The sequence below is a fragment of the Lepisma saccharinum genome, chromosome 11 (assembly GCF_977018435.1).
Source record: "Lepisma saccharinum chromosome 11, izLepSacc3.1, whole genome shotgun sequence".
NCBI lineage: Eukaryota > Metazoa > Arthropoda > Insecta > Zygentoma > Lepismatidae > Lepisma > Lepisma saccharinum.
In genome coordinates this window covers 12,420,089-12,435,075 of record NC_139239.1, presented here as the reverse complement: position 1 = coordinate 12,435,075, position 14,987 = coordinate 12,420,089, and the positions used below count along the sequence as shown (strand labels likewise).

The following is a 14,987-nucleotide window of genomic DNA, read 5'->3' as shown; positions in this document are numbered from 1 at the left end:
GTTATTACATTATTTGAAAGGGTAAACATTGCCATTAAATGTGGAAGAGGATACCTGACAAATATCCTCCATGATGCATTTGACACACTCGAATTCCTTTGACAAAATTCTGAATCACTTTTTTGCATAACTGCAGCTCAATGGCTTTGATAGCTCTTTGAATTTCTGGTTTCAATACAGGAACCATTCTTATTTTCACAGCACAAACTTTGAACTTATTGAATCCCCAGAGAAAAAATTGCATGGTGTGAGGTCACACAGTTGTTTCATTTGGGCCCGTCTCCTATCAAAAATGTCAGGTAATTTGCCCACAGTCTCCATACGTGTAATGAATTTTAACGATCGTCACTCGCTTCTTCATCATGTAGCGCTCTATATTGACTAACCACAATGTTTTTTACAACAACATGTGATCTCACAGACCTGTGGGGAAAAAATGGTGCACATTTTAAATCCTACATAACTTGTAACGCACAGAAAGTAGAAATAATTTGAATTTGATATTGTAAAATTGGAAGCTGCAATAAACGTGTCTCTTTAAATGTATAATCTAAATAACACGCTCCAAGGTTCCATTTCTCGTTAAGCCACAGTGATGATATTGTTTATATAATTTATATTTTTATGTGAAATTTCTTCTGCATTGATATTGTACTTTATTTCAGGGCGACAAGTGATAGAGGATGATAATACTTTAGAAGATATATATGATCCAAATGATTACGTACTGAAGGAAATCAATGAAAGTCTACAACGTGTTAATGTTAATTCAGAAACTGGCATAATTGGTGATAGCAATGTAGATCCAAATGTATCGTGTCATGTTCTGACAGTAAGTTTTCGTTTTCTGTTTGGTTTTACATATTTACAATATAAACAAGTTTACTTTAAATAAGACATATCACTTACATTTTACAAAATTAAATTCATTATTCAATTTTAATAAAATCTTTAACTGAGATGATGATCATCTGTAGCAAGTAAACATGGCAGATTTATAAAAATGCATGTGCTGTTCTCTCAACTAATATATGTTACAGTATAGATTAGTATTAGTGGACTAATGTTGAGAAAGTGTTGATATAAATTTTTTCTATGAAGCATTGAACTGATATAAAATTGCAAAAATTCATGACATCCCTTAACTCATCAGTTACACTATTAGTATTTACTACCATTTTCATTTTTATCTGTGAATGATTGTGTCTTATATTTTTTGATAATGATCTGGTAACCAAAAACTCAATATGCTGACCAAGGCAGAATTTATTTTATTTTAAAACATAAACTAAATGTTACGTTTGAACCTTCTAGCAAGGTCTTCTTCAGACTCTGTACCAAATACTTTCTTTTTTTTTTAGATTTATTTATTTGGTACAAAGTCTGAAGAAGACCTTGGTAAAAGGTTGAAATGTAATGTTAAGTTTGTTTTAAAGTAAAATAAATTCTGCCTTGGTCAGCATATTAAGTTTTTGGTTATCATCGAAACAAGGCTTAATGGTGTTATGTACTGGTAATCCTTCTACTGACTATTAACATTAATGAACTACAGTGGAACTCCGATTTTTTCTGGTATTTTACATTTTCTCCGCATTATACATTCAATCTTCATGGCCCCAACGTAGCAAGATGTAAAATTTTTCTCAATTTTATGTTTTCCCGCATTGTAAGTTTTTTCAGCTGGGTCCCCTAAAAAAACTAAAATCGAGGTTCTACTGTAATATTACTACTAATATCGTAATTAAAATATCCATAACTCTTAGTTTCAGGATTCGCATAATTCAAAGTCCACCTCTCAGCAGAGCAATGTGTCACCTACAACAGCGAGACGTATTGAGTTGAGAATTCAAGATAAGGAGATTCTCGAGATGTCGGATGATGGTAAATGCCTCAGCATGCATCAGCCATGGGCATCTTTGCTCATTGCTGGAATAAAAGTGTAAGTTGATAGAAGTAGTGTTGAGATTGGATGTTACTATAGGGGCATTCTAGCATTGCATGTGTGACATGACATTCAATAAAATTTTCTAAGAATGCAATTAGGTTAAAATATTCCTAATGAACTGATTTCATAGAGTAATGAAGTACTTTGTGGTGTTTGCTAACAAATGGAAAAAAATTGAGTATGTTGACATAGCCTGAATGCATGAAAAGTATTAACAAAAATGTGTGATGCTTTAAAAATGTAGCAAATTTTGTCTCCATTTGTGAAGCATATGGATTGCACATGGTAATAATTTTTGTTGGTGGAATGTACATATTATATGCATTCACATACATTTAAACCGTAATGAAATTAGAAATAATAATAATTTCCATATTAATTATTTTTGTTCTTTAGTGGCCGCGGTGGCTCAGTCGGTAACGCGTCTGATTACCATGCTAAAGGTCCCGGGTTTGATCCCCGGCCGGTTCAAAACCGGGAACTTTTCTAACGTTGGAAGCGGCCCCGGTGTCCACCCAGCATCGAATAACATGGGTACCCGGGGGAAACCCTGGGGGGTAAAGGCAGTCAGGGGCGTGGTGCTGATCACATCACCCCCACTCACGACCGGATCAAGAAAGTAAAAGTAAAGTAAAGTGTTCCCCTGTGCACAGCACCACGTCATGAAGGGGTATAGGGGGTGTGGGGGTAACGCCCCACACTTTCTTGATCCAGTCGTGAGTGGGGATGATGTGATCAGCATCACGCCCCTGACTGCCTTTACCCCCCAGGGTTTCCCCCAGGTACCCATGTTATTCGACGCTGGGTGGGCACCGGTGCCGCCTCCATCGTTAGAAAAGTTCCCGGATTTGAACCGGCCGGGGATCGAACCCGGGACCTTTAGCATGGTAGTCAGACGCGGTACCGACTGAGCCACCGCGGCCACAAGATCAAGAAAGTGTGGGGCGTTACCCCCACATCCCCTATACGTCTTCATGGCGTGGTGCTAAGCACAGGGGAACACTTTACTTCTTTTTTTTTTCCTTTACATGGAGTAGGACCACTTTTCATGGTATGCTCCTATACATGTTATACTTTTATTGAGGTTGTGCATATTGCTCATCCGAACAGGTTCTGTTCAGCTCACAAAGTTGACACTGCAACAGTCTAATGAATATTGCCATTAGCCCATGCCAGAGCACCACAACATAAACACGTTGGATCAGACAATAGAGAGTCAATGACAGTGTGGAGAACCAAACTCTCCAGGTCAGAGAAGGTGTATTCTCTAATGTCTTGATACCTCTCACTGCAGTGCCTATTGTATCTCCTGAATGGAACCTGTTGGGATGAACTCCTGCACTGTCTCGATTCGTTTGTAACTGCCCAGCATTTCATGGAAGACTGACTGCCTTCTCACCCTTGTATGATAGAGGCCCCAGTCCCCAAAGGGGCCACTGAACAAGCAAAAAGAGAAAAATTTGGATGAGAGTAGATGTCAGAGCAACCTTTGAAAGTATTGGCACTCTGTCAATTAATACTATTGTCAGTTTGCACAGAATTAAATCTAAAAATTTCCTTTCTCGCAAACCACCTTTTATTGAAGTCTCATCAAATAGGTATTTATCACAAATCCAGTTATTGTAGATGATTTGTCCATGTGCAATGTACTGAGTAATGAATAACTAATATCGGAAACTGTCAAAATTGGGCAATACATGTTTAATGAATGACGATGACAGAATATACTGTAATTGTATTTTGAAACAAAAAAGGCTGTATTATAAATTAATAGCATGAATTAAAATTATACTTTGTCTTGGTATTTTATTTTACATTTAAAGCACATGCATCATATTTACAGTGTTATTTTTGCTTGTAGAATAGTTGTTTTTTTTCCACTGTTACTTCACCCCTTGTATGTCCCTTCATCAAGATATGCTTGCCAAATCCAGTTGTCATGTCTCATACTCACCAGGGACTTTTTATCAAGTGATGATACATTGCAATACTGTTTGCATTACAAATATGACACTGCAAATGCCTGCATACGTATTGGTTAGCTTTCGAAAATACATGTCACTTCACTTGTAACAAAAGCTTACTTGCTATTCCTAACAAATTACATTTTGTATCATAAAAATGCCATCAATTATGTGTTTAACTTCGCAATTGTAATTTAAGTAAGATGAGAAAGAAAATTTATTAATAAACTTTAAATTATTTTGAGCTCTATATATAGAATGCAGACATTGCTGAAAATATTTATTTATTGCAATTTTTCTTTAAATAGTCATGAAGGGCGTACATGGTACACTCCTCATCGTGGCAGGTTGTGGATAGCCTCAGCAAAGAAGGTTCCAACCTCGGAGGAAATCAGAGAGACAGAAAACATATACAGAGTTCTTCTTGGTGGTAAGCATAATTATATTTTCACAGGAGGCCAGAAAGAAGGTTTAATATAAGTTCTGTAATAAAATGAGAAAGTATAAAGCACATCTTGTAGCTAATAATAAATTGAAACCTATTATTCACATTGGCTCACTTAATCTTTCCAGAAATTATTGATATATTTCCTACAGTTGGCACGAATACCTGAACAAACATGTAATAGTACATGCTTTGTTTATTTTATTTTTGTTACTTAGTGTCTCTTTTCTGCCACTGGCGGCAAATTGCGACAACGGGGATGAGTGATGATATGATTGAATCGATAAAAGAACACCCATACCTGGGGTGGGACTCAAACCTGGAACCCCTTTGGTCAAAGACTCATAGCACACTGTCCTGACCACCATACTACAGAGGTTGGCAATATTATATGATTGTTTTGTATGCAAACCTTGAATTTAAATGAATATACAAAAGTAAATTCAGTATGACTTTTAATCTTTGTTAGGTTAAAACAAATAGTAAAACATATTTAACATTAATTTGTTGAGAACATGTGTGTTTAAAATTGTCATACTAGCTAACTAAATTAATTTTAAGTTAAATAGGTCCCTAGATATATATATATAATTATTTTCTTTAAAATTCAGCTTTAGAGCTGCACCTTAAGTAGCTCGTAAAATGTATTATTTAGTAATTATCATACGTTTAAATAGTTCATGGTAATATTAATTTTTAATTTAACTAATACCGTATTTACTCATGTATAATGTGCACTTTTTTCCAAAATTTTGATCCCAAAAACTGTGGTGTGTATTATGCACGGAATAATTTGGACAGCCAACATACAACCATGCATGTTTTCACTATGTCAATGCATATAACACGTATAGGGGATATCCACGAGTAAACAAAAACATATCAAATGGCACAATCGATTGTGGAACTATAGCACAGCAACTTCCGGTTAATGGCAGCCAGTTAATTCAAGGAGAGATATCTAGACAAAGTAGAGGGTTTTCCACATCCACTGGATGAGCAGCTAGGAAGTAATACAGGGTTATTCCAGACTGAGATCTATTTGCTGACCGTCGTTACATTTGGCGATATTTGTAAACTACATATTTATAGGAAGTAATTTTCCCTACACAGCCAAGCACTTAAGACACACAAATCTTTAGATGCCTACATTTATGTTCTGATTGAAAAAATGTGAGATGTACGGACATACAAAAAGCAGAAAAATATTTTTTTTCTTCTTTCTTCAGTCAGGGCGAGTCAGCGGGATGCATTAATGCGCACGTGCTTGTTTTGTTCGTGTTTGAACTCAGCAGTACAAAACGTTCATTGTTATTTTAAGTCAATTTTCTACTATTTGTGTTTAATCATGACGATGGAAATGAAAAATAAACTGGAAAAATTAATGATGAGTCAAACACAATGATACACCATTGCCTCACCAGTGTTCAATCCTGCGGCTCCTTCTCTATCAACATGCTAAAGACAAAATTTAATTATAATACACCCATTTAGTTTTCTAGTTACACAAAAATATTTTTTCATGTTATACTAAATTTTTTTTTCTGGTTACATAAAAATTTAATACAGTTCATGTGTTCTTCAAGAATGTAAGGCATATGTAACCTAACTGACTATGACCGAGCATCTTTTGAAATGAAAAGTAATATAATTTGATTTTGTATTTCTGGAATAAAATGGATAATTTCAATAAATTTCAGATGCTTATAGTGCAAAAAAAAAAAATATATATATATGTAGGGAATAAACCACTTTTAAACAATACTATTTAGATTTTCTTGAAGTCGTGATCGGGACGGTTTTTTCCCAGTCCCGACTTTTTGCGATCCTGCAAATCTGTTGTAATCACTGCGGAGTTTACTGCTACTAATGGGCTTCCAATTTTCATGCCTGTCAGCTTGAATGCAATATTTTTGGTGCAATGGATCTCAAGGAAATGGATGAAGAAAGATCTGTGAAAGATTATTTAGCCCTCATCGTAGTTTACATCCTCCTTGTAGATACACAATCTTAACTCTCTTTCTTTCATGGCATGTTGTGAGCCTACAAACCAGAAGTTGTTGTGCTACAACTATGGCGTTCATGCAAAGACACTTTCTTCCGGTGGATAGCCCCTATATAACTGCAGGTGCAAATACAAGTTACCAGATTGGGTGTCTTTAGTAATAATATTTTTAAAAAAAAAAAAAACGTATGAAAGTGAAAAGGTCGTTTCCCATGATTTTTCATTTTGTATCGAAGCATTTTGAGACACCGAGAAAAGCGGCACCATTCTGGTGGGATTCGATTACGCACATTCCAACTAATAAGATGCGTAACATCTGCATTTGCCACTTAAGAAATAATGAAAAATATCTTCCTGAGCACTGCATATCTATAACGTAATTATGTAACTGCTGCTCCACTTCTGAAAAGCCTGCTTCTTGGGTGGAGCTGCCTTCAACTTTTCTTGCTCCTGCCATTCTCTTACACTTCTCGAATTTTTGAGCTGCAGCCCTGTTGTAGTTTTTCTAAATATAGTGCAGAACTTGCAATTTTAAAACAGCAGTATAATTCGTCCTCTCTCATATTTTGATCTTGCTTTCTTCTACAGGATAAACAATGTGGTTACAGAAGTGAAAGCTTTGGGATGCAAAGTAGAGGGAGGGGGGGGGGGCTGACATGAGTTGGTGAATCATTGTATACACAACATGATATTCTCCTCTTGGTCCACATAGAAACAGGTGACTCATTGAATAAATATGATGTCATTTGCTCTTGATCGGCATAGCAACAGCTTTACAACCTACAACAAAGAAAGCCATTTCTTGAACCCGAATTGTACTGTGCAATATGTTGGATATTTAATTTTTTGTGGCTTTTCCCCATATGAACATATTTTTTAAAAAAAGTTGAAATGACAACATATACCTTGTTGAGTTCTCTAAATTTTCAGACAGATTTCTGATCTATGGAAGGGTTAAAACGGTTAAAATAGTTAAAACAGGATTAAATGGTGTAAAAACTTTGTTTTCATTATGTCCTGGCAGCAATGAAGCATTTCTTGCAGCTAGCTTGTCTTGACATCATGTTGGTTGAATTTTTTTCTGATAATCAATATTCAATTGCAGAGGAAAATGTGAAGTTCCCATCATCATACCCTACAAGCTCCTTGCTGGGGTGTGTTGATGTTGAGGATTGTGTACATCAAGAAGAATACAGAAAGCAGTTTCCTGAAGGGGAGAGTACAAGTCCTTTTGTTTTCATCTGTAAAAATCCTCAAGAACTCCCTATAAAGTTCCCTACACAAGGCCAGCATAAAATATGTAAGTATCAGCTTTCCATGTGTGAGAATTTTTGTTTTTAAAAACTACAGAATGGAGGATCAAATAATTCTCTGAATGATAACAGTTCTTTACTAACATGCAATGTTAATTGGACATTAGCCACTGTCTTGTGCTTTTACCTATACTTATTCCAACACTATGTTTCAAGAGAGCATCTCTTCTCTCATCTATTCACCTATGGACACCATAGAGTAGTTGATTAATTTGCCTGATTTGTAGTAAAAATCACAGATCTGTTGTAAGTTCGATCACTGGGGAAAAGAAATTTCTTCACCTGAAGGTGAGAGATGAGTGTTCTCTCCAAATGTAGTGTTAGGGTAAGTGTATGTAATAGTACTGGGCAATGGATAATTTCCAATTAACCCCTTAAGTGTGGATGGCGTATATATACGCCCTCCGCATTGTGCTGCTGTGGCCTGCCAAAGTGACTTTTTATTGGGTGGCACGTGGTCAGTGCATTGAGTCCCGTCGCCACTGTTTTCTGGCTTTCGAGTAGCTCCCCAATTGTCCTCACGATGCTTTGTACGGACAGAGTATAGTCCTGTAACTACACCATTCCTAAACACAAGATTGTGGCATACTGGAATAGTCATATTGTACCCATTTTCTTCTGTAAATGTCAATTGTTTTTCTGGCCTTTTTCAACCTCTACCACATCCTGGGCTGCATTCTTGCAGACTAATAAGGCTATAGCAACTAGACTCATAGTCTGTATAATCTCTTGGTTGTGTCATCCGTATGTGTGTGTCCCTTCATCCATCTCACATTATCACCATTCATCTCTATCATTGCCATTAGCCAAAAGTGGCAGAAAGCCATGCAAAATTGATTGAGGTTTTAGCACTTCCCATGACCAAAAGCGATGTTCACCCTTAGTGGCCATCTCATCTTATTTAACTGTAACATGACTTCACTTCAATCTAACACTATACATTTAAAACTGATTTCAGTATGAGTTCAAAATTATTTCTTGTATTATTTAGTGCAACAAATAGTTTTAATAGTTCTTTTCTCATTTTTATTTGATCCTCTCTTACATTTTTTGTATGTGTGCGACCTGGATATTTGTGTGTATGTATGTACACAATTTTCTGCGTGCCCGGTTATATTTGTAGTTTCTGTTCAATACCACCATCTGCAGTGGGACCCTGATTTTACGTTACTAGATTTTACATTTTCTTGCATTATACATTCAGTCTTCATATTCCCAATAAAGATTTATGCATAAAATTTTACCAGATTTAACATTTTCTTGCAGTTTTCCAGCTTGATTCCTTGGAACATGTAAAATCGAGGTTCTACTGTATATGCAAACTTTATTGTTTTTTGCTGAGGTAATTTTTGATAGAACCAGTGTGAATGCTTATAACTGCTGTCCATCCTTCATATATTCTGCGTGATTGGGTGGAACAGGTCAGCTCATTACTTGAATTTTTACCTGTCAGGTTTTCAGACAGTATGCAGCCAACCTTGGTGCGAGGTGGTTAGCACAGCATGCTACGATGCCAGGTGTCCTGGGTTTTAATCCCGGCCTGGGCATGGATGTTATTTGTGAGTGTCCTCTTCATCAATTTCATCATATTATCATTCATCCTCCTCTTCGCGATTAGCCAGATTGGCAAAAAATTGAAGTAAAATAAACCAAACCAATACAATCAGACAGTATGCATTTTATCAGTACTTTCCTAAACAATGTTAGTATCTCCATGCTTTTATTTAGTTGAACAACATGCAAAATTATGAAATTCCTCATAAAATGAAGGTGTACCACATGCATACAACAAATTTACAATTCTGCCATCATTGAATTTATTCTCACTTGGAAAACTTCTTTTTTTTTTTGTACAAAATTTTGTCAGATCACTTTTCATACATGTTGTTACCAATAAGTTAGAATTTGTTCAGCATGATTGCTTGGAAATACCATTCCATGGAAAACTAGTATTTTATACAGCATTTTTGTTTTCTGGTATATTGCCAGTGAGTTTATAATTCATACATCATGATTGTCTTGATTTCACAACTGACAGAAAAGTAGAATACAGTGGCGTGCTCAGGATTTTCGAAAGAGATAATTACTTTCTTTGGTGATCAGCCATAATTTTGCCATCTTTTCCTACCTCTGATGTTCTGTTTTTAGGAATACCGGGCCAGAGGGGAGGGGAGTTGTATGACTCCTAATCCCCTTAGGCAGGACATTGGTAGAATGTAATGATTTTTAGGAAAAATCACCAACAACTTAATTAAAATTATAATGATTTGATGTATACTTGCTACTAGGTACTTTTTGCTGGAATATTTATCTGCTTAGGTTGTCTATATCTGTTTGATATTGGTTTAATATTTTGATACAGTGCAGTGCTAATCAGGGCAAGGTGTTTTGATGTTTATTTCATGTAGGATGTGCACTATGACTTTTGCTCCTCCTCTATCAGGGAGATCATGAGTATTTCACTATGTTTACTGTTTCAAACATTAATATTAATTTAGGCACCAGAGCCCCATTAGCCTGCAATATTGTAGTATACAGGGTGTACAGCATCGACCTTCCAGAAAGGTCACGCAACTTCTTTACACCTTCGTTTGATTAGGCTGATCATAATGCAATTGCCATATTTGTTGTAATATGATACATTGAATATTTTAATTACTTAATTCTGAAGTGACAAATTGATTTGTCAACTCCAACGGTATTTGACATTTACTGACTGTGGACATTTTAGAATAATAACAGCTATAAAACTAATAAAACAAAATTAGAAATAAATATTGGCATGCATTATAATTCTTCCATTATGAATTAGAATCAATGCAAGTTTACAACTGAAACTTTTTGTAGATTTCATTTCAAGGAAGCCCACATAGACTTGAGAGAGTGAAAAGTTGCTCAAGTAGTTCACCCTACCTAATGAAGTTTCTTCCTTGCAACAGAGTGTATTCAGTTTTAAGACATGATGTAAAAATGTATTATGTCCCTTGATTTCAGATAAATTGGAACCAAAAATTCACCAAGCTGCACTAAAGTCATTACAGAGAATTGCCAAATTGAAAGCTGAAAAATTTAAATTGTAAAATTGTAAACAGCAAAGAGGAACTGCTGTCAATAAAAATATACCAATATTGTAATGTTTATTCAGAATTTTGTTTCTCAGCAATTTGCTATTGTGAATTATCTTTAGTTTTTTGTAATTAAAAGATGGGTAATAAAAGTTGAAAACATTAATTTTATCTTTTGTAATTTCCTGCACACTGAACTATTGTAGTAATATAAGTTTCAGCTTTATTAGTGTATTTTCAGTGGAAGTTAAACATATAGTTTATGGTCATTTGAACCATACATATCATCGCACCACACATGTGCAAATTTTGCTTTTCACCTAAGTGCAGTTTCTGACTACTTTTTGTTGACAGATTCCTACAATGGCATAATAAACAATCATAAGTAGAATGAAACACATTTCACTGATGACTAGGGAACGAATTTCTAGGTTCATGCCTTTATTATTATTATTATTATTATTATTATTATTGCTACATCCTAGACTTATGCTATTTAGAGATATTTGTATTTCATGTACACAGCACCCCTCTACTGAAATTCTATAGAACCTATGTATACCTAAATGAACCATATATTCCTATAAATGCCCAAAAGCCATATTTTGACCTGAAAAACTACCCTTAATTTCCACATAATGGTTTGAGAACCTTGAACGAATCCAAGCGGCAAAGAAAGCAATGCAACAGCAAAGGGTGTCAATGTCTGTGCAAATTTCTGCCATCTTCCAACCTGCATCACGAAATTGGAAAAATGTGGAGTGAACAGACTGGATGAGGTGTTATCCATTGCTGAACGGTGTCCTGCCCAGGCAATTAAAGGGACCTAGGTATAGTATACCAAAAAAAAATGCAGGCTGTTTCGGGACAGAATCCTAGCTACAAAATCATTCAGTTTGTTAAAATAGGGCCGGCATTATTCCAAAAGTGTAAGAGCACGGGAAGATTCGAAGAATACCTCAGTCTGAGTGACTGTTTCAAGTGCCTGCTGTGACGAGTAGGAAAGGGAACCCTGCAAGTGACCAATCACGTCACCTATTTCCTCATTGACACAACAGTTAGGTGAAAGTGGAAGGTTTGAACCAGAAAATACAACTGGGTATCAAAGCTACGACCTCGTCATTACAAGGCAATGACATTGCCACTATCCCTTGGGGAGTCCCAAACCTGCCTTGGGAAGCAGCACCAGTTGCATTTATAAAGTTTGCACCAATAACTTCCTACAGCATGGAGAGAAGGTTCTTCATGGACACTTCTGGGCTGTAACGATCATATTGAAAGTTAATGGGATTGTTATAACCCAGAAGTCTGTGACTGTACAAGCTCCTAATCATGGACGACTGGAAGAACTTTACCATGGAGAACATTGAAAAGCATACGAGGGGCATTCAAAGTTTTCAGAGTCGATAACAATGAGCCACTGCAACTCCCTGCTGTTGTTTCTATATTTAGATTGGTATATGAATAGCAAACTCTGCAAGTTTCAACTTGCTCCAACAATGGACTGAGTCACCATGATTGTTATGCGGCAGTAGTTGGGGTTTCGTCTCAAGCAAGGATGGATTTCAAATGAGAGCATTTCTGCACTATGATTTTTTTACGACTTCAAAGTTATTTTGAGCAAGAGGGAGTGTCTTGAAAAATTGCATCATGCTTTTGGGAATGGGGATCTTTGCCTTTCACAAGCCACCATCTATCATTCGTTTGCAGAATTTAAGAGAGGAAGGGGCTCCCTTTTAGATAAAGACCGTTCAGGGTAGCCTGCAACAGACACAGCAGATGAAAATGTGGCGAAAGTTGAACAGATGTTGAGAGAAGATCAACGATGTACATATGTCCAGATTCAGACAACTCTAAATATTGGATCGGCACCAGTTAGGCAGATCTTGAATGAAAAACTTCACATCAGGAGGATTTACAATCGTCGGATCCCCCACAACCTCACAAATGAGCAGAAAAGGGCATGAGTGGACTGGTGCCAGGAAATGTAGGACAAATTCAGTGGAGGAAGATCAAAAAACATTTTTAACATCGTAACAGTAGATGACAGCTGGATATACCAATATGATCCAGAATCGAAGCGGCAGTCATCTATCTGGGTCTTCCCTGGGGAGGATCCTCCAACAAAAGTGAAGAGATCAAGAAGTGTTGGCAGGAAGATGGTCTGCTCTTTCTTTTCTGCTAGTGGCCACATTGTGACAGTTCCACTTCAAGAACAAAGAACAGTCACTGCCAGATGGTACACGGCAAAATGTCTGCCCAAAGTGTTCGATGCATTGAGGAGGAACCATCCAAAGATAGCCTGCAGCATGACAATGCCTCTGCTTACACCACAAGGGAGACCACAGACTTTCTGAACAAGTCAAAACATTACCCCATCCCCCTTACATCCCAGACCTGGCCCCATGTCATTTTTTTCTTTTTTCTAAAGTGAAAAAAAGCATTCATGGTCGTCGATTTGACTCACCTGAACCTGCAGTGGATGCATGTGAACAGTTACTTTGTAGCATACCGAAAGACATGGCGTTCAGCAGTCAAAAAGTGGTTTGAACAGATGGTGTGTTGCATAGTATGTAGTGGAGAGTACTTTGAGAAGATGTAATGATAAGCATATTTTTATTTTCATTTTAAGGCTTCCATTATCAAAATTTTCAGAGTGACCCTCGTATGGTGCAGTGCTTCAAAATATGATAAAAGATTTTGTATTAAACAAACAGTATCTTTTTGATAATCAAACAATAGAATTCATAGCACTGAAAATAGTGCCTTTTTGTACAAAACTGCATCTAAAACTACGTATGTTATTTCATAAAATTATTATTAAATAATAATTACAGCTATTAACTTATTATAAGCCCCTAACAGTCCTAGAATGGAGTTCATAAAGTCCTAAATCCCTCTTGGCACATAATAATCCTTTCCCTACTGATGACATTATCCAAATGTAAAACCTGGTTTTCTCCACAAAAACTGAATATTAAAATACTTTTATCTTCAAGTAGGATTCAAAATATTGTTATTGGTGCGACAATATATTAAGAAAAAAATGCATATTAGTGATTCTTCATTCATATAATTTTATTCAATATTTAATATAAACAACACATTCTTTCACGTAAAATTGACATCGAGCAACTACTCATTCATATTATCAGACCCAATGGAATTGAAGGATTGAACCAGTAGAGTGAACTATATATTGTGGTGCACTAGATGGGAAATGGTTTATTATTGGTAGGGCTACCAGATCGCTACAAGAGAAAAGTAGGACATGCTGTCCCAAAATGTAGGAGAGAGGGTGTGCGAATTAACGTGGGGAATGCCAGGGATTTTCCCCCCACCAAACATTTTATGCGGCAAAATAAAATTATTTTTATCCCTGCCAGGGATGTTTTATCCCCCTCAAAGAAAATCGATTTGAAAGCATACAGTATACCATTTCTTAACAATGCAACACACAACTGAGAAATTATTCGTGTCCAGTGCATCATGCTACGACACAAATGGCAGAAGAGCGAAGTAAAATTAATCAAATCAATCAATCATTCGTGTTAATGGTACAGTCAGCAAAGATTTCCATACCAAAAAGTATGCAACCTTGTGGATTAAAGGAGGACCATTCTGCAACTGACCAACCTCATCGAATATGTATTAAAGTGTTCACAAGAAACTTGCATAGGTATGGACATTAAATTTGAACTTGGTAGTGGAACCCGTGATATCTAGAAAAAATCCATGTATTTTGAATGGTGAAATTGTAACGATATTTTAATACAAAGAATGTCGTTTTCTGCTATTTCTGTCCGTTACAGCAATTAACTACTTCTATATCCAACAGAATAACGAGAGGACCTCTTCACAAGAGACATTAGAATCATGTTCACTGCCGTAACTAGGGACCTGCAGGGGTGCTCGGGATAGGATTGGGATAGAAAAATTAATAATTCTGACGTTTGGGACTGAAAAAATTCTCAATTTCTCGACCAGGTCGAAAAAATTTCGGGACGGGAAATTTTGAAAATTTCCCGATGCATGAAGACCTCGAATGGTACACACTATTTCCTCAACACGTGATTGTTTTTGCATTTTTGGAATAAAAACTGTTAATTTAAGAAAAATCAGACACACTAGACTAGTGCAGAAGCTATCAAGAATTAACCTAGTTTAAATATTATCCTTTGGAATTGCTCAGTTGTGGATTACGAAAAGTCGGGATAATAGTGTCTTTGTAATTCACACTCCATCACTTC

The 14,987-nt window shown here is 36.3% G+C and overlaps 1 protein-coding gene across 2 annotated transcripts in view; it reads left to right on the top strand.

The window, feature by feature from the left end:
• Positions 1 to 10,897, top strand: part of LOC145995140 (activating signal cointegrator 1) — a 47,635-nt gene extending 36,738 nt beyond the window's left edge. For both annotated transcript variants that reach the window (XM_083131682.1, XM_083131683.1), the window contains exons 8-12: positions 666 to 832; positions 1,764 to 1,939; positions 4,218 to 4,339; positions 7,465 to 7,659; positions 10,667 to 10,897. In XM_083131682.1, coding sequence (XP_082987808.1) covers positions 666 to 832; positions 1,764 to 1,939; positions 4,218 to 4,339; positions 7,465 to 7,659; positions 10,667 to 10,752 — 746 coding nt within the window. In that variant the 3' untranslated portion in view covers positions 10,753 to 10,897. The remainder of the gene's footprint in view (positions 1 to 665; positions 833 to 1,763; positions 1,940 to 4,217; positions 4,340 to 7,464; positions 7,660 to 10,666) is intronic.
• The last annotated feature ends 4,090 nt before the right edge of the window (positions 10,898 to 14,987 follow it).